This window comes from Cryptotermes secundus, unplaced genomic scaffold (genome assembly GCF_002891405.2).
Source record: "Cryptotermes secundus unplaced genomic scaffold, Csec_1.0 scaffold880, whole genome shotgun sequence".
Taxonomy (NCBI): Eukaryota; Metazoa; Arthropoda; class Insecta; order Blattodea; family Kalotermitidae; genus Cryptotermes; species Cryptotermes secundus.
In genome coordinates this window covers 1-19,598 of record NW_019744416.1, presented here as the reverse complement: position 1 = coordinate 19,598, position 19,598 = coordinate 1, and the positions used below count along the sequence as shown (strand labels likewise).

The following is a 19,598-nucleotide window of genomic DNA, read 5'->3' as shown; positions in this document are numbered from 1 at the left end:
ATACATAGGCCTGGAAAATGTATATGTGCAATAGGATGCAATCTGTGATTCACTATGTGCATGCACATTCATGCATGTATGTGATTATGAAAGTTTATAGGAGACTTCCCATTGAATATACATTTTTCTCTTTCTACTAATATAAATAAAATTAAGTATTTAAGAATATTTAGTTTGCCATAAATAGATTGCTGCAAGATTAATTGGTGGTTTGGTAATGGTGAAGATTTAATATTCTTCAAATACTACAATCTGCTGTTGAATGATATATGTGGGAGAAAGAAACTAAATATCCCATCCGCTTCCTATGAAGTTGCAAGCCATTGGTGGCGGTTTGAATGAATTGTAAGCACTGATACATTTCTAATACTTTCCAGGTCGGATGTGGTACTTCTCTGCTTCTCCATTACAAATCCTGTATCTTTGCGAAACTGCAAGGTAATGTGGTACCCAGAGATACGGCGTTTCTGTCCCCAGACACCGGTTCTTCTTGTTGGCTGTAAGAATGATCTACGTTATATGTACCGGGATGAGACCTACCTCAGCTTCTTCCGTGATCGCAGCCCTTTTGTGAGGTGAGAATTTTGAAGCCTCATGATATGTCTTTGTTTAATGCCTACACTTTCATTACAAAAAGAGGGAACTGTGGAATGATAGCATAGATGTGGAGGATATTACACAATAAGGAAGTCTGTGGTTAATTTGACTGCCTCTGTGGTCTAGTGGTCAGAGTTCTTGCCTACAAATCCAGGGGTCCTGCGTTCGATTTCCAGCAATACCAGATTTTCTGAGAAGTAGTGGGTCTGGAACAGGGCCCGCTCAGTCTCGCGAGGATAATTGAGGAGCTGTTTCAAGGAAATAGTGGCTCTGGTCTAGAAAACGAGATTAACGGCCGTGAGGATTCATTGTGCTGACCACGTGGTATCGTCTATCTGCAAAAGTTGGCACTGACCACCACTGATAAGTGGTGGTCACTTGGTTCATATAGTTTATTTGCGGACTACAGGCCATGGAGATTTTTGTTTGTGGTTTATTTAACTTAATCAGATAGTTAGATGAACGAGGCTGCAATATATCGGATTTACATTATGTCCTCAGAGAGAAGGACATATTTATGGTGTGCGAGAGTGAAGTGCATAAGTGAACACTTGGGCATGTTAAAGCGAAGTAAAGAAAAATGGAGAAAATAATATGATTATGACCTTCACTGTTAGTACCCATAATTAATAATATTCATTTAAGTTGTTTTAGAAAGACTATTAGATATTTGTTTATTGATATCTATTTACACCATGGACAAACGGGTTTTCGCTTCACACTGTCCAAATTCGGTTGCCTCATTTTCCTGCAGGATAGTGTGTCTACATTTCAGTAACATTGTATATGAAGCTCTGTATGGCAAATTTCCTGGTTAGTGGTTCAGAAGTGGAGGGTTGAGTCAATGATCACAAAAAAAATGATGACTCATCTCCAATGGACTTGTTCTGTTATGTTAGGGATGTAAATTGGGGGGTTGTGGGGAGCAGGCTTGCAGACGTTGATGAATGATATCTTCAGTCACTGCATAGTCATCTGCTTCTTGTCTGGACTGAGCTGAATGTTATTTCATTGTGTATGGAGCTGTTAATGATATGAGTTGTACTAAAAACTTAAACTTGGATATGTTTATTGCTGTACTATGCAAATAAAAACTTTTATGTGAATGGTGTGCATGAATATTCATTTGACATTCTGTATTGTTAGTGTGGTCAAATAACTACATTCCATCAGTGGAATGAGCCCAGAGTGTCTAGATATCTCAGTGAATGATTTTCAGGGGTGCTTTGATTCAGAGAGCAGTGGTGACAGGCTGATATAAGTTCCCAGGAGTTTCTTTGAAAGTAACCGCAAAATGTAATTTGTATGTTAGATTAAAATGATTTCCTTTTTATTCCTAGAATTCCATTGTCAGATCCTGGAATTTACATGTATAAAAAAATATAGTGTGTCTGGTTGAAAGGTATCCAAAATATAAAAAATATATCTTGGAAACTAATTGTCATAAACTTATTCAGTTTATGTCATCGGAAAGGAAAACTCAGAAAGTTTTCTTCATGCCCTGCTTACACGCATGGGCTGCCACATTTCTGCCACCATGTTTGGAATCACCTGGACAGAGAGATGGCTGGGAGATGGATCGGCAGAGGTGGACCAATCACTTGGCTTCCTGGATCGCCAGATTTAACCGTACTGGATTTTTTCTTGTGGGGTTATGTAACCTGTCTACCAGGTTAAGATCAATGCCCTTGAACACCTGAAAGCTTGCATAAGGGGCGCTGTGGCAACAGTAACACCAAACATGCTTCAGCAACGTGGAATGAGGCGAAATATCGTCTGGATATCTGTCATGCCACCAAGGGAGCCAACACTGAAATTTATTGAGAAAGCTATATACTCAGAAGAAGACTTTGATAGTTTCCCTTTGTAATGGCGTAACCCATAAATGTGTATAATGAATGCTTTCTGAGGTATAATTATTTTATTTTGGATACCTTCATCTGGACACCCTGTATTATTAAACAAGCCAAGAATCGTCATCAATTATACTGTCTTGTTTTGAGTAGGCCGACACGGAAAAGTGATCTGGTGATGCCGGATCAAGCTCGTGCTATTGCCAAGGAGCTGGGTGTGTATTACTACGAGACTAGTGTGCTCACATATTATGGTGTAAACGAGGTGTTTGAGAATGCCATACGAGCAGCACTCATTGCAAGACGGCAGCAGAGGTTCTGGATGACTAATCTGAAGAAGGTTCAGCGACCTCTGCTTCAGGTGAGTTGCATTTAGTCACTTAACCCTGTGGTGCATCCAGCCTTAACCCATTTTTTGACTGATATTGTTCATAAGGCGTCATTCTTCACTCAGTACAATCATTCAAGACCATTATGTGAGACATGTTGAGTTCACTCACAAACTTTGCTAGCATTTCATCTTGTCATCAGCATATGGTAGCCTTATGAGCCATGACCAAAGATATATTTTTATTTGCTGATATTTACTGAAGAAGATCCAAAAGTAAGGAAACATTGCAACAACAGGGATTTGCTACTATTTAAATATATAGACTGTGTTTCTAGACTTGGTCTGTAGGAAGGGAAGAAGTAAAGAAAAATATGGCAAGGAATAAAAAGGCAGTGATTGCAGCCTCATTGTGGTAGGGGTGAAGGGAGGATGACATACTGTAACTAAGGCCTTGTACTAACCCTTATGCAAGGCCGCGCCATAGCTCAAGCAGTTAGTCGCTGGCTTCCCACCGTGATGGCCCAGGTTCGATCCCGAGTCTGATCAAGTGGGATTTGTGGTGGACAAAGTGGCGCTGGAGGAGGTTTTCTCCAAGTACTTCAGTTTCCCTTGCCAATCTTCATTCCACCAATTGCTCCACAATCACCCTCACCTATCATCTGGGGCTGGTACAATAGGCCAGAAGTGGCCGCAGTACAAGGAACTTAGCCCCACCCCACTAACACTAAAAAAAACCCTTATGCAATCTGCAATCCTGATCTCAGAGGACTTGACTAAATCCACTGTGCATTCTTTTGGGAATGGCTGGGTCTAAAATCATGGACAATACCTACAAGCTGTCGTACAAAAAACTATTCATGGGTTAACAGTAGATTGTATATTCACATGGGCTGCTATATCCCGTGGCTGCATCCCCACGAAATAAACCTTTTAATTTTTTCTTTCCTGTGCAGAGGCACATTGTACATTTCTTCTTAATATTGTTTAAAATAGTCATTCATTGCTCTCTGCTTTATGCAGGTTTCTTGCTTGGCATACTCTTTGACTCTGAAGACAGAGGCACTATGTTCTCCTGAAAGGTGACTGACATTCACCAGATTACTTGGTGTTATATCCAAGAGATAGAACTCTTCATGGCTACCACTGTGAGAACCTCAGCTCCAACATTGTTTGTAGTTTATTTAATTATGCTGTCAGTAACCCTGGCCTTATAGCATCAAATGAGCCAGTGATTGTGAGTAATGAATTTGAAAGGATGTGGAATGAAGTGGTTATATCCTAACCTAAGGTACTATACTGTCTCAGTCAGGATATTCAGTGTCTCAGCTGAGATTCAGACATCAGCACCTCAGTACAAATCAAGCTTTACCACTTCATCCAGCTTCGGTTCCAGTCTTTGTATCTCTTCAACTAGATTTGAACCTGGAATCTTCCTCTGATGTCAGAATTTCTTTGATGGTTTAATCTGGTATCTGATAATGTTGATTTCAACAAATATGTTCTGTTTAATATTGATTGTAGGCCCCTTTCCGGCCACCGCAGCCTCCAAACCCAGAGCTTCATGTAGCTGCCAGTACATATGCAGAGAATATGCAAGCATTATGGCTGCAGCAGGCTTATACAGATGTAATACTGGTGGCTGGGAGTGTTGGTTTCTCAGCACACAGGTTTATCCTGGCAGCAGCATCACCAGCATTTCAGCGCCTGCTCATGATGGACCTGAGCAGTGAACTTGGGGCTCGGAGTTCTAGCGAGTCCAGCATGGTAAGCAGTCTCAGTATTTTTGTGGTATAATTTAAACATGAAATTCCACAAAGAACTGAAGTCGGTATGTTGAAGTAGCAAGAATCATGAATGAATTATTTTGCAATTTAATATTCCATTTCTGTGTACTAGTATACATCCCATTAGTGGTACATTTAGTTTGCCAAATATAATGTCAGTCCTCGCCATAGATATTTTGAACATACCGAAATAATAAGTTAAGAAAAGTACACATAATTTAACCAGTTCTAAGTAATTCACTCACTTTTGTTTAATTATGTCAAAAAGTGCAAACCTTGGAGAAAAAATATGCTGAGTATAAAATGCATGTTTGATTTTTCTACAACTTTTTCAGAAGTTTTTTTTTTTACTCCTTTAAATATTTAGTAAATTATACACAAGTTGCACTTGAGGTATATGCAGAAATGAATGTAGCTATTCATATAATGTGTCTAGTACTGTTGTCTGCTTTTAACCAGAATTGAAATGTTTAAAAGAATTTTGGTAAAACTCTCCAGTATTCAGTTGCTTGAAATCTGGTTCAGCAGTTCCCAAGTTGTTTCATGCAGGGATGCTGTCATGCTGAAAAAGAGTTCCAAGTTTTTTACAGCGGTATGGTCTTCTGGGTTATGATGTCACTTAGTCTTTAGGTGGTTAAAATTCTCTCTCCCTGAAGGAACAAAAGAAGGGTCTTTCTAAGGACAAGGCTTGACTTAATTTTCCTCTACCCCTGGCCCCTTTAAGACTGGGGCCACACAAGCGCACAATATGCGTCCATTTTAAAAAACGTACTTTATGACGGACGTTGCTGAGGACAGCACGCAGTTGCAGAATGTGGTACATAGTTTTTGTCTGCAGTGGAGCCAGAAGAAAGTGTAGCATTTGCCTCTCTTGTTTATTTTTACAACGGATGCATTTTGTGCCCTCGTGTGGCCCCAGCCTAAGGGGCCTTCTTTATCTGCTCTTTACAGAGCCTCCCACTGCTTCTATCTATGGCCATTAAAGGGGCTGTTTTGTAATTACCCTTTTCAGCTCCTCTTACTCTTTCGCTTGGTAAACGTCTGCCAGACTACATGATGTCATAATATGGAAGATCACATTATGTATATAAAAATGTTTTAAGAAAAATTTCTGCAAATGTTTATGATTTATTTCCAAACAGAATTTCACATTTTTTGTCCATTGATTCGTAATTTGCTGCCAGCTAACCAAAAAGCTGTATTTGTTTTGCATTCTACAAAAATATGATGTCAGTGAAGTTGCATGTGTTTTAAAGATCTAATACCATATCATATTTCTGGACTTTGTTTGTTTATTTATTGATTTATGGTTTATTCAACAACACTATCAATAGCTCAGATTATATAATGTCACGTAATAGGATAATTATTGAATAATGAACTCGGAAAGGAACTATNCTACGTTCCTCCGAAACGTCGGCCAAAACGAAGAATACACGGTGCCTAAACCCAGAAGACAAATTTCTTTATTACAAATTAGTTTGACATACTGTCCCAACATTTTCCTAGAGGGGCTGAGAGAAAGCACAGAAGAACATCATTCGCTATAGTTGGTGTTCTGACCAAGGTTCAAACTAGGCACCTCTGATACAAGTTAAAGATTACCACTTGAGGCAAGTTCTTGGTCATGGCATGCCATAAGTGGTGTTCCCACTTTGTAAGTTTGCACAACCATCATGTTTTTATTGATAGTAGGAAGTGAACATTTTTTAAGGTTTGGCGGCCTCTAGTGACACAAGAATCAAATTCTGTAGCTGCAATAATGCTGAAAGCTTAATTAATGAAAAAACAAAAAAAGGTTTTCATAAAGTTTAGGCTGCATTAAAACCTTACATGTTTTAGTCTTTCAATTAAGTACTCTGCTACAAATTGACTTCGAGGCATACATTAAACAGTATATGTATGTACATATATATATAATTTGAGTTTAGAGGAGTGTATAATAACGGTGAACATTATTGAAGGCTCAATACTGATTCTTCATTCTTTCATTATGCTTCTAAACTTTTCTCACTAGTCTTGAGTATCACTTAGCAGTGAATACTTGCATGTGATTTTGGTATTTGTTTATTATAAGGGAAGAGTTTGTCCAAGTTTATATTTTTTAATTTACGATCCCTTCTTCCAAATGTCCCTGTTAAGTCTATATTGTGTACTTTTACAATCATATTTTGTATGAATTACAGTTATGATTTATTTGATGCATAGTTAATTGCTATATAAAAATGATTTTTAAGTCAGAAAACAAAAATGGAGTAATTTGTTGTAGATGGAAGGTAAGGACAGAGAATTTAAATCACCATTTGACTGACTGAATGATATGAACATTGTTAAACAGTTGATTGTTATTCAGTGGTCAGATTTTCACCTTATGGCATACAGTTACCATCATAGGGATATTTAACCTTTTCTGGCAGGTTTAATAGACACATAAGTTGTACCAAAGAATCTGTTAAGCCCAAGGATAATATTTGTAATAAGTTAATTACAGTATTTCTGGTGAATAGATGTTGCCTTACTGTAACCCCTGGTCTCCTCTTGATGACTGCTTATTTAAAATTTTTGCATTTACCCTCTGTGTGTGAATGCTATTCTCTCTGTCCGCAACGTGAGGATGCAATTGTGTGGTGATGGGGTGTCCATCTAAATAGGGATGAGGTGACACTTATCGCATATCAATTAGGCCATGCTTTGAAAAAATAATGTTAACTATTGGAAGTCATTATAAGTTGTTTATCTTTTCAGGTAAGCACTTTTGGTGAAGCAACTATGGGAGACTTCAATGATGACACAGAGTACCTAATTAGACAGTCTGATAATTATTTCAAACCTTCCAGGTAATATTTTTGTCGAATTGTAACTATTTGAGATCTTTTCTGTTTGTAACGTAATATATGTTGTAACAGATTTGCACAAACCATTGCTAGGTAACAAACTGGTAAACACATCACAGCAACGAGTGCACAATAGTAGGGTGTCAATTGCTAGGCAATGCATGGGTGGACACACCTGACAAGAATGCGTGATATCTGTTCCTGAGAAGTTTATGTGTTTTCTGAGGGTGGTCCATGCTGAGCCAATATAAGAAGCAGTTCAGTAATTCAGTGAGCCAGTTCTTGATAGGAGACAGCCAGAGGAAGTTCCTAGCTGAAGTCAACCTGTAAAGACTTAGTGATTAGAATACTTTATTCATGTGTAATATTTGGAGTGATTTGAAGTGCTAGTTCCTGTGTTTTAATTGCATTACCAGGAGAGGACTAGTATGTGTGTGTGTGCATGTGTTATAAAGCGTAGAAACAGTGATAGTGCTGCACTAATAGTAATTAAGAAAGAACTTGTAAACAAGGTGCTAATAAATCCCATCATCTGAACAAGAACCTGTCATTTTTATCACTCGTCCCACCCTACACTTGGCCAGACACAGTGTTTGGATTCATAATTGGATCTATTGGATTCTTAAAACTTGTAACTGCAAGTAATTATAGTGCTACCACTAATTCACACACACACTACAATTCACTACCATGCTTGCTAAGTCTCCTCAGTCTAATTTGTCTTCACAGTTTGTTGCCTGGTAACAGTTGCCAATGTTGTAGATTTCTTAGCTTCTGCACTTCCAGGCTCTGGCCCCCACTGGCTGCTGCCTATCTCACAGTTAACTCTTCATGGCCGTAACCCATGGCCAGTGTCTCCCAGCTGTGTATGGCCTCCATTGGCTACCTCTGGCTAGCACTCCTGCCTCATCTGCAGCTTGTTAATTGCTACCAACTCAACCGTGTTAATATCAGTATGAGTTCTTCAGGTACAGCCTCAGGGCAGACCCAGCAGAGAGCACTGCTTCTCCCAATTCCTCTGTTGTTGCCTGCCTAACATTTTCTATGCTGACATAGTGTTTACTGTGCCATAACCTAGTAATGAACATTTCTTCTGATTAAACTATCCCAGCTTTCAGCAGACGTGCCACAATAGTAAACGAGACTTCACTGTTGGTACGTAACTAAGTCCATGGTTTGCACAATAGACCACCGTAGGCCGCGGTGCAAGGACCAGGAAGGCCCACCCCTTTTACATTCATTATACAAGTCCATGATTCACAGCCTTTCTCAGAAGTTACTAGTTCTGAAGGAGACTGAAAGTGTGTTCACAAATGTTTACCTTTGGAACCTGTTATAAGCCATTTCAGCCCAATCACCCTGACATCATATTTCCTTTATGTCCATTTTAACCACCCATCTATGTGTTGGTGTGTCAAGTGATTTATTCTTTTGGAGTTCTATGATAAAAATTTTCTATGACTAATCTCTGCCAAATGTACTGCATGTCTTGCCCACCTGATATGTGATTTATTGTCCTGATAACATCTTTTGAAAAGTAGAAATTACAAAGTTTCCCCTTACTTATATTTATTTGCTGTCCAGTTACATTTTCTTTCCTAGGCCCAAATATTCTAAACAACACACTTAATTTTGTTTCATTATAAAACAGCAGTAAAAACTATAGTTGTGATATTTTAATATTCAGACTTTGAATGTGAGACAAGATGATTGCCACTGAGTAAGTTGATTGAAGCAGTGACACTTTTGATTTGTGTTTTTGGAGTATCCAGTTTGAATCTTGGCTGGGACGCTGACTGTCCTGACCGAAATTTCGTGGTTTTATTCAGTTTCTACAGGCAGATGCTGCAGTAGTACCTCAAATTAGGTCATGATCTCTTTCTTCGATATCCTATCCAATTTTTTATTCACTTATCAAAAAAGCAATTGATGAATGCGAGGCGAAGTTCCTGCCGCAGTGTGCTAGCATCGCCATTCTTCCTTGCATGGCAACTTGGTGCTGGTGAGTGAGCAGGATGCCACAAGCTCTTGCAGCAGCAGGCGAGCCGGCGAAGCTCCTGCCATGGCTGGCTGGCTTGGTGAGTGCTGGTGATTGCTGGCAGAGTTGGCTGCAGTCCTGCTACTAGTAGACTCACTGTTGCAATGTTCTGCTAATACCAGGGTAGTTGTGACTGATGCTAGCATGCAGAAGGTCCACATTATTGTACTTTTGTTGCTAAGCAGCATGCATACCAATGGGTATTGGAGTTGGCATGGTGAATGTTGATTGGGTAGCGCTCACTTCACTGTGGGAGGCTCCCCCAGGTTATTTTCTCCTTAACCCCCCCCCCCACACACACACAAACGATTGACTTTCCTTGCACTGGTTATAGCAGCATAATGCAAGAAAATTGTTGTGTCTTTCACTACCATATTCATGACAGAACATTATATTCATATTGGTTCAAATCTACACAGTCCTATTACACATATACAAAGAAAAATTGGTGAAAAAAGCAGTTCTAGCTGCACATCACCATTTTTATGAATGTGTTCTGGAGTCTGCTGTTGTGTTTAGCTTTCCAGTGTGTGCTGTAAGAGAGATGCAAAATATTTGTTTTAAAATCATGTCTTACAAATAACTAAGCTATGACCATGCAAGGGTGAATATGTAAATTAATGGTTGCATATTTTATGACCTGCTTCTGTTGAATTTTCCTCCACAAAATAAATGTATCATAAAAACTGTGCAGTGATTAGGTAAGTCAGAATATTACTTTTAGTATTTCATGAGCCAGGATAGCACAGTCAGTACAGTGAAGGGCTATTGGCTGGATGGCCATGGTTCCATTCCTGGTAGGAACAAGCAATTTTCTTTTCTCTACAGCTTCCAGACCAGTTCTTTGGCTCGCTGAGCCTCCTATGTAATGGATATTGGGGGCTTTTTGCCCAAGGGGAAGGGGGAAGTGGGTGGAGCATGAAGCTCTCCACTGACCTCCATCTGATTTCTAAGGTGAAGAATGGTGGAACAGTACCTCCACTCTTCCATATGTATTCATGGTGACATGCTTAATTAAGTACAAAAACAGCTTTAGCTTTTTTTTTTGATGCATGTAATGTAGAAACCTGAGACATTTGGAAAAAAATATGAAATGTTTTCCTTATTCCCATTGTTTACTGATGCAGGGTGTGGGAGCAACTTAAAAGGAGGTCAAGTTACCAGGTGTTGTCAACTGACTCTAAACAGCGGTTTGGTGTGTCTCGAGATTTGAATCATCCAGCTTTCCAAGCCATTCGTGTTGAACAGGTGATAATTACTTGCTTTGCTATTGTGAAAAATTGCTATATAGGAGATAGATTGAGCACCATCTACTGTAGCTCGGTTCATTGCTTCAGTTCAGTACACATTCTGTAACATCTTTAATCCCTCTTCACTGCTTTCTCAGAACTTCACAAAAAATTATATCAGATATCCCTGCCTTAAAACATATGAAATATCATTCTGTTCCACCATTACAAAAGAGGTTTCTTACAAAATCTTGTACAAACACATGCATGCCATGAAAAATGACAACTTTTGACTAGTAGCTAAACATATTTCAGGAAACAACATAGCATGTGCACCAACTCAATCAAGGTCACTAAAGATGAATAGTTTCACCAGTATTGTTCTTCTCAAACTCCCCTTACACAGTTCTAATTTTTTTTATTGCTAGTGGGGTGGGACTAAGTCCCTTGTACTATGGCCACTTCTGGCCTATTGTACCAGCCCCAGATGATAGGTGAGGGTGATTATGAATCAATTGGTGGAATGAAGATTGGCAGGGGAAACCGAAGAACTTGGAGAAAACCTGCCTCAGTGCCACTTTATCCACCACAAATCCTACTTGACCAGACCCGGGATCGAACACGGGCCGCCGCGGTGGGAAGCCAGCGACTAACTGCTTGAGCTATGGCGCGGCCCATACACAATACTAGCTTTCACTTGTTTACACAAAGGAAACCTATGTAAACCTTAGGTTAGCTGATCAAACTTGGGACCTTATAAATACAAAGAGGAATGCTGCTCACTTTACCATGAAATTCAGCAATTTTTATCTTATAAATAATGAAAGTTATTTGTGTTTTCAGTGTGACAGTGTTGAATGTACGACGCAACGAGGTCGGTCCAATAGCTCCATGCAGACAGTCGTTACTCTCTCAAAGCTGGTCACCCCACAGGCCATGCAGCAGTGTCTGCAGTTCCTGTACACAGGAACGATTGACAGTCGATTCTGTGAGCTGCAGGTTAGTTGTTGCCAACTGCACTTAGTTATAATGCAGACGTGACAGTCCGCTGAGCATAGACACAAGGCAGGAAGATGACACAAGTTCCAATTCATTTTCAGTTTTTGCAGAAGACTTGTGATAGTGGTTAATTAATTACACCATAGTTATGTCAGACAGTGTCCAATGGTTAAGGTATACTTAATGCTATATTTCTGGAGGTGGGTTTACTTCTGACTGCAACTTGGTTTGTAGATTCTTAAATGTTATTTCAAGTAGATGGACCAAATAGCATCTTATGAAATGAAAAATTGCTGAATAGATGAGATTTCTTAGAGAGGCAGTTGTGGTCTGTTTTAAATTGAATCCATCATCGTTTTAAGGAGATATTCAAACATTCACCTTAAGGTACTGAAGACTTAGGATAGTCAAGAGCTTGGCTGAGATGTGAAGAGTGTACTTTCTGAAGTGTTTTCAGTAACATCCTCTTCAGTTTCTCATTGCTGTATATTGAGAGATATGCCACTGTTTCCAGCTCAGTAGCAGCAGTTGGGATAATTTCTAAAACCCTTTAGAAACTAAACTTTTATGCAAGTCACTGGGTTACATTATGTTTCCATGAATTTAAAAAATTTAGAAACAAAAAGGAGTGTCTCAGTATAACAATAAAAAATCACATGAAGACATTAGTAAAATTCCAGAATTAATTATACCTTGGGTAATAAGTTGTGTGCAGTATAATTGCAGTGAAGCAAATTTTAATTATCACGTTAATGTAATTGTATGAAACTTGCTTCAAGTGACCACTGTGATGCTAGAATAAGTGGTGTTACATATTTGGGATGTCTCCCTGTTGAATCCTGACCGATTGAAATGTAATATATATCGTTCAATGATGACTGATTGATTGATTCTGAGGCTATTTAATGATACTGATTCAACTGCAGCAGTTCTATACTGTGACAAATTGGGCCATTATTAGGAAACGAAGAGGTAAACACTTTCCCAAGCATTCATGAATAGGTGCCCATTGTTATGCAGCGGTTCAAGTACTATGGTTTACTGCATGTAGTGTAACTGTTGAAAGCCAAAATCCATGGCAATGAATTATTAAAAGCACAGCAACCAAGGGACATGATAAGATTAACTGTTGGGAATGGTGTTGTATATTCAGTCAGCTGAAGTGTTATGGAAAGAGACAGAAGTCAGGAGTCAGAAGTGAATACTTTATTTTATGTGATGTAGTTACAGTAACCTTTAGAGTGTTATCGTTGTTCATAGCTGTGACATGTTATAATTACAGTAAAATTGAGCGTGTTAAAATAATTGTAGTTCTGCCTGGTGAATATTCAGTAAATCGATTCGCCCATCCAAACCTGCATCTAAAGTCACTAATACACATGACAGTATCATCAAATGATGTGGATATATATAAGTATGGTCTTGAAAGGAGCCTTCATGTCTGTTGGAACATACTGTCCTTGCAAATGCCTAGGGAGACTGGGGTAATCGTTGAAACCGTCACAATAGCCACTATCACAGCCAAGAAAACTGAAATTCAACCAGCTTCACGTCTTGATAAGGTTCCATGGTCTCCAGCTGTAGTTCACACTTTCACACCTGGGCAGCTTGGAGCTTGCCTGCACCTGACAGCCACTTTGCATTGGTGCATACACAGCAATATGTATTCTTTAAACTGATGTCACATGCAATCTGTATGACAGTTTTTGATAAAATTTCATCTTAACTGTTAGTGTTCAAGAGAGTGATATCTTGTGAAACACCCTGCTTTGTGTAAAGAAACCTGCTCATAAGTACTACAGCTTGGGAGATACCAGCCACAAATTCTTTAGTCATAAAGGAAGGAAATGCACTTTAGTGAGCATAATGAATGAGGGTCCAAGTTTGTTTAGAATTCTGTCTATATATTTGTTCTAATTGTACATCAGCTGTTGCAAGAAGTGTCCTTCAAAGGTCAAACACATTTCTTATGGCATGATGTATTCTGTGAGAGTAATAACAGAAGTTTTTCTGTGCTTTTTTTTAATAAGTTAGACCTTGATTACTAACTCCTGCCAGTATTATGGTTTATTTTGTTTAATTACTTTTCTAGGTTTCCCTTGGGATAAAACCATACGTTTTCACATATGGGCAATGTGTCAGACATTACATTCTATTGATTAATTATGTATTAAACACAAGCCACAGAGCCATATCCAAATTTTATGTAATGTAGCTCACTTAATACAGCAACTGGGCTGCAGGCTGGATATAAAGGAATCACAGTTTCATTCCTAGCAGCGGCAAGATATTTCTATCTTTTCTGCAGCTTCCAGACTGTCTCAGAAGCCCACCCAACCTCCTGTTCAGTGGTTACTGGCTAGTATTTCTCCAGGGGTAAAGTGACCAAGGCTTGAAGCTGATCACTCAAAACCATTTAATGCCACGGTTAACAATGTCGTCTGTTTCCATAGCATGGTGCATAAGTAAGCACAAGGAAAACTTTGCCTATATCTTATTGTCCTAATACATTGTTTTGTTGGAAATATTTGCCAACCCTTTTTTCAAGAGTGCTTGTTAGTGAGGTATTTTTTATCACTGCTTTCATTAACATCAAACCAAGTTTAATGTTACTCTCTACTTATTCTTCTGTGTATTCTCTTCCTGTATGACTATGTACATGGCATCTGGTATTTCTGAAATAACAGTATGGATGAAAGGCTGTTGTAGTATTCGTAATGAATTACTCTGTACTTTTACACTTATAACTACTTTATGCTTAACTTAATGACCATAATTAAGAATTTTAAACTTCATACAGTGAAATCCCCACTTAATTTTTCCCAGTATAAGGTCTTTCCTCATGTAACATTAGTTTCAGTGATCCCAAGTTAATAATTTCATTGCAAAATTACCTCCATTTTAAGATTTGCCTCAGTTTTATTTTTCAAATCTACCAATCCACACAGAAACCTTAAGTGGGGATTTTACAGTAATTATACTAAATTCCTTGGCTAAGTATGAGACATAATTTGGATATGGAAGAATTTCACCATTCTCAATCAGTATGTATGTCCAGATTTTTTATAAACAAGTCCTCGAATGCTTCTGTGGAATAGAAAGTTTTATGAATTGCAACAGAGTGGGTTGTAATGCCTTGTAGTTCAGTAGAAATCCACTTGCATTTCGGAGGAACATACTGCCTCTGTGTTCAGAGTTGAAGAGGCTCTGCTTGCCACTTGCGTCTTGCTCGTTTCTTGCCTGGCTTACTCTCATCCCTGAAGATGGAGGTTGTACAAAATAATGGGGGACATCTGCCAGACTACACAGCTGTACATCCAAGAAGATAATACTCTTCAGGGTCACCGCTCTGAGCACCTCAAGTTCTGCAACAGACTATATCAATTTGACCTGATATTTGATTTTATCATGCTGGTTGCTGCATTATTGTACAAGTGTCATTTGTAGTTGTTGGGTTCTCTCTAATTGGATCACATTTATGCCATCCGGCCATTCAAGGACATGAAGTATTAGAAAATTCTGGACTGTAAATTAAAGCAACACCTACCTCAATAAGACTTTGCTTTGTGAATTTGTGCTGTATGTATGTAGCATGCTGCATATATAGTACATGTAACATAATCATTTACATCATTTTTTTAGAGATGTCGACAGAATAATAGGCAATATTATTTCAGCGGTTCTCTGATATTTAACATTAGGCAGATTGTACTAACGTTTGTTTCACTGGATTTGTAGCCATCTGTAGTGTAGTCTTTCACATATTGGCATTTTCAGTACTTTAAAGATAAACTAATGTACTTCTGAATGCAACAAAGTGCTGGGCCAGAGTTGAAATCCAGCTAAAGAAAACAAAGATGATAACATGCTGTGTGGTCAGATAGGTTATATACCTCGGACTTGACGGGAGGTGACATATAAGTATGTTGTATGATGTCAGAAATCACACCATTCACTCATGTACAGAAGGTTCACTATGTGTTTTAACATGAATATATCAACTTCAGGCAGAGGCTTGTCCAGTTGAAAAGGTGTCAATCTATAGTGTATAGTCTCTTGTTCAATATTATTTAATCCTGTGTTGCTAGCCTTTGTGCTTTGTGCTTAGCTTTTAGGCTAACTCTGTATATTACCCTAAGCAAACTGGTAATCCAAGCAAAGTTGGATCTGAAGTGTGCCATTGACAAAACGCCTGTGCACATGTTATGGTCTCTGTCACCCTGTAATATGAAAGGCAATAACTGGATGAGATAGTATTCTTTTACCTTCTGTAGTGTGTTCTCTCAGCTCAACAGAAGATCAAAGAAGGCATTTCGTGACTACAGGAGAGAGAACTGGCATCAGTGATGCCAGACTGTTTGTGATGCAATTTCTTATTTTCTACAGAAAGTCATTCCCACACCAAACAATAGGAACACCCAGGTCAACTGTACAGGAAAATGGAAAAATACACTCATTTAAATTCCCTCCATTAAGTGTGATAAAACCCTGACAGAATAGTACAGCATCTATGAAAGAACTAAAGGAGAGACATAAGATTTTTACGCCCTCTACACGATTTCCTCTGTAGCGTGAAAGTTGATACACATGGTGTCACACACTCAAGGTGTACCAGAGATAATGTAAAATGTGATTTTTTCCTTTTCCTCTTTTGTGTGTATGTGAAAGTAGTGCAGCACCCCACAGAATCCCAGCATTTGTAGTGAGGATAGAATTTTAAAGCCAGATGTGAGGAGAGGGAAAAGGCCACTGTCCAGTCATATCTGTCAGGCATGCTCTGTAGCCTCTATTGGATCGATGGAATTTTACAATAAATGAAATGAAAGTAATCTCTAGATGGGTTTCTAAGGAAGGCCTGCACCTTCCCCATCTCTGTAGCCATCAACCTTTTCCACTCCATCTGTACCCTTACCAGTTGATACAAATCCAGTTATCTAAGCCTGTCTCCCTATCCTTCATCTACAAATTAAGGTCTTTGTCATCCACCACAAAAATCTCACCTTGTTAGTCAGAATAGGATTAGGAGTAAGGTACAAAATGCAAGTGAAATATTGTTATTGTAAATGTTAGTTTTCCATGCTTACAGTGAATATTTTACAGGCTTTCATTTTCTCATTTTTTTTTTAAAGCACGAACACACATACATGTGTACATATATCACAGAAACGATTTTTGACTTGTGCAAAATTACGGTTGTGCAAGACTTTCCAGAATGGAATAATTGCATAAGTCTGGGAGCTTCTGTACTTGTGCTTGAATCTTTATGAAGAAGTCAGTGCCTCTTGAATTTATTGTGTATCATAATACTGAGCTTGCATTGGTTACTATTCAAATTTGCTTAAAAACACTATATATCTTGTAACTGCTGGTCTAAAATCATACTTCCTTCACCTCTTCCCTCCCTCCCTCCCTCCCTCCTGGCTCACAGTTTTTGGAGGTGGCCTGTTAGATCTATAGAAAATTCAGAAAAGCCTGTGTCTGACATTAAAGTAGACAATCACTAGACACTTGTTTTATTAATGTTCAGAAGTTATAGCCAAACTAGCATAACTTTTGATTTCATTGATCCTCACACCAGAAACACACTTACTTTGGAGGTCTTCTGTTAGTGCACAGAGTAGAGTTATTTGGTTTATTCACTGTTACATTGGCTGTGAATGATAAACAGAATATAATACAATGTCCCCCTTAACTTTTTATGACAGTGTTTTTTTTTTTTAATATTCCAAAGAGAATAGCCTGAAGTTCTGGAAGGGACTTCCCTTTTAATTCTACTGTATGTACAGTGGCTAGCAGGAATAATAAATTGAATAGCTTTTGTGTTAATGATTTATTTTTATGTGTAATTTTGAGTAGCATGAAGTGCAATTGTCTGACGGTTATCATACTTTACTGCAAAGTTTGACAACACTGCCATCTTTGTAATTTGTAAAATAAAATACATTCTTTTCATTAAATTTGTAGGTATATGGAGGGTCTGTGTTTATACCATATTTCACTTGCCGAGTATTGATTTTTAACTAGATGTCAGTATGAAACTTAGAACTAAATGTAGATTTTATATAGCTACTTTTTGTTATTGTGCATTACAGAAAATAATGACTTTATGAGAAGCTCCACCTTCTTTGAAGATCTTTTGCTACAAAATTTTATGATCCTTCCTTAAATAATGCATTACTTCCACTTTAGAACTTCGGACAGCTGAATTGGTAATCCCAGTTCATATCTGATTTTCTTTTAATTCAGTCCATTGGTTTTGAAGAAAATAATAAAGCAGAAAATCGTTAAAGGTAATTGTCCCAGGATTTGTTTGTATGAACTCAAGGAAACCATAAAAACTACAAAATCAGTTCTTCAGTCAGCCAGTCAATCATTTCCCTCACTTTTCCTATTGCTTAAAGTAGGCCATGACCACTTCCCTTCAAATCCTTCCAGTTCATCATTCATAATCTCTATCCATTTGTTGCCACATAACCTCAGTAATTTGTACAATGTTACAAAATTACAAAATAACAAACCAGAACACATCTGTAGTTGAATATCTGGGTATCACACAGTGTCAGAATGGTCAGTCTACCATTTCAGCACTGTGCTGTACCTAGAAGATTCTACAGTGATTGTGGATCAACGTGAAGAGATAAAATCTCATCACCAAACACATTTTTATAAGAAATTGTTTAACTTGAGAGAATGGGTTTTTAGGGAATATTTGCGTGAGTGATGTTAGTTCTTTTAAGTGCAAGCCTTCATTGGGTTCGGTGTTGCTTTGTACTGTACCGATGTGGTTCTTGTGTTCTTTTGCAGACTGTTCCACTTGGATTGTTGCTGGTAATTACCTTGTAGCTATTCACTCTCTGTTAGTGCTGCTAACTATCCCTTCTATTTACTTTTAGTTCACATTCAATTTTTGACCACATTGTCTCTATTCAGAGCTCTATTCTATTAAGAAAGTTTAAAATCACAGAGAAATTAGGCTTTTAATTATGCACAAATATTAATGATAAATGAGGCTCATGTTTCAGCTTCTGGGTGATGACACTTTGTTGTGGAAGGCTGGATTTTCAGTACTTTGGAAAAACTTTCAGTTCTTCCATGTGAAAAGAATTGACTGATGTAGTAGAGGTACACCCTGGTTTACATTGCATATGCACCCACAGAAAATGCTGCATAATGTGAAAAAGCATATATCAAATGCTTTCTCTGTGCACTCGATGTAACAAATTGTTGTTACATTTAATAACTGATATTTTTAGTGGTAAATTTTGTGACCATTTCATTCTTTCTGATTATTCAGAAGTGATGTAATATTGTAATAACATAAAAAATACATTAAGATATTTAAATATTTCACTAAAAGTGACAATATATTAATGACTTATTTATTTATGATGGTATTGATGCTCATAAAAATACTTCTGAAGAGCATTGTAAGGAATTACATTAAGGGAGGAAGTTTATAGGGGTTGGTTAGGGAAATGGGTTCTTGAACAGAGGCTTGGTTTTGTTAATGGTCAACGAGTGTCATTTCTGAGATTGAGGAAGTTGAATTTACTTTTTGTAATTTATCAGCTTGTTCTTCCTTTCTATGGTCTGTCTTCAAGAGACAAAATCTTGTAAACAAGATGTCCCTAAGAATAAGAACCACACATTCACAAACGTGAAACACCAAATTTAATTGGGGTATTCCCATGTAATTTTCCTGGAGAGATGCATATTCTTATCTGATATTAGCCATATGTTTGAAGTCCATTTCTAATTGAATTATTCATTTTTGTTTCATAGTTTTCCATAAATTTTAAATATATGAACTGTGTTGAACTGCTTCAAAAGTGAGAATAATTGTCGACTTCTGGGAATGTAATGATAAACCTTTGGGTTTCATAAAGCCAGACTTTTCTTGACTATTAGAATACCTTTCAACTGAAGAAATATC

The 19,598-nt window shown here is 37.9% G+C and overlaps 1 protein-coding gene across 7 annotated transcripts in view; it reads left to right on the top strand.

Moving 5' to 3' along the window:
- The window catches only part of LOC111874765 (rho-related BTB domain-containing protein 2), a gene marked incomplete at its 3' end in the record, with an annotated part of 116,640 nt that extends 104,975 nt beyond the window's left edge, over positions 1-11,665 (top strand). For all 7 annotated transcript variants that reach the window (XM_033755586.1, XM_033755584.1, XM_033755585.1 and 4 more), the window contains 6 exon segments: positions 378-575; positions 2,604-2,811; positions 4,303-4,545; positions 7,311-7,402; positions 10,565-10,685; positions 11,510-11,665. In XM_033755586.1, coding sequence (XP_033611477.1) covers positions 378-575; positions 2,604-2,811; positions 4,303-4,545; positions 7,311-7,402; positions 10,565-10,685; positions 11,510-11,665 — 1,018 coding nt within the window.
- Between the last annotated feature and the right edge of the window lie 7,933 nt (positions 11,666-19,598).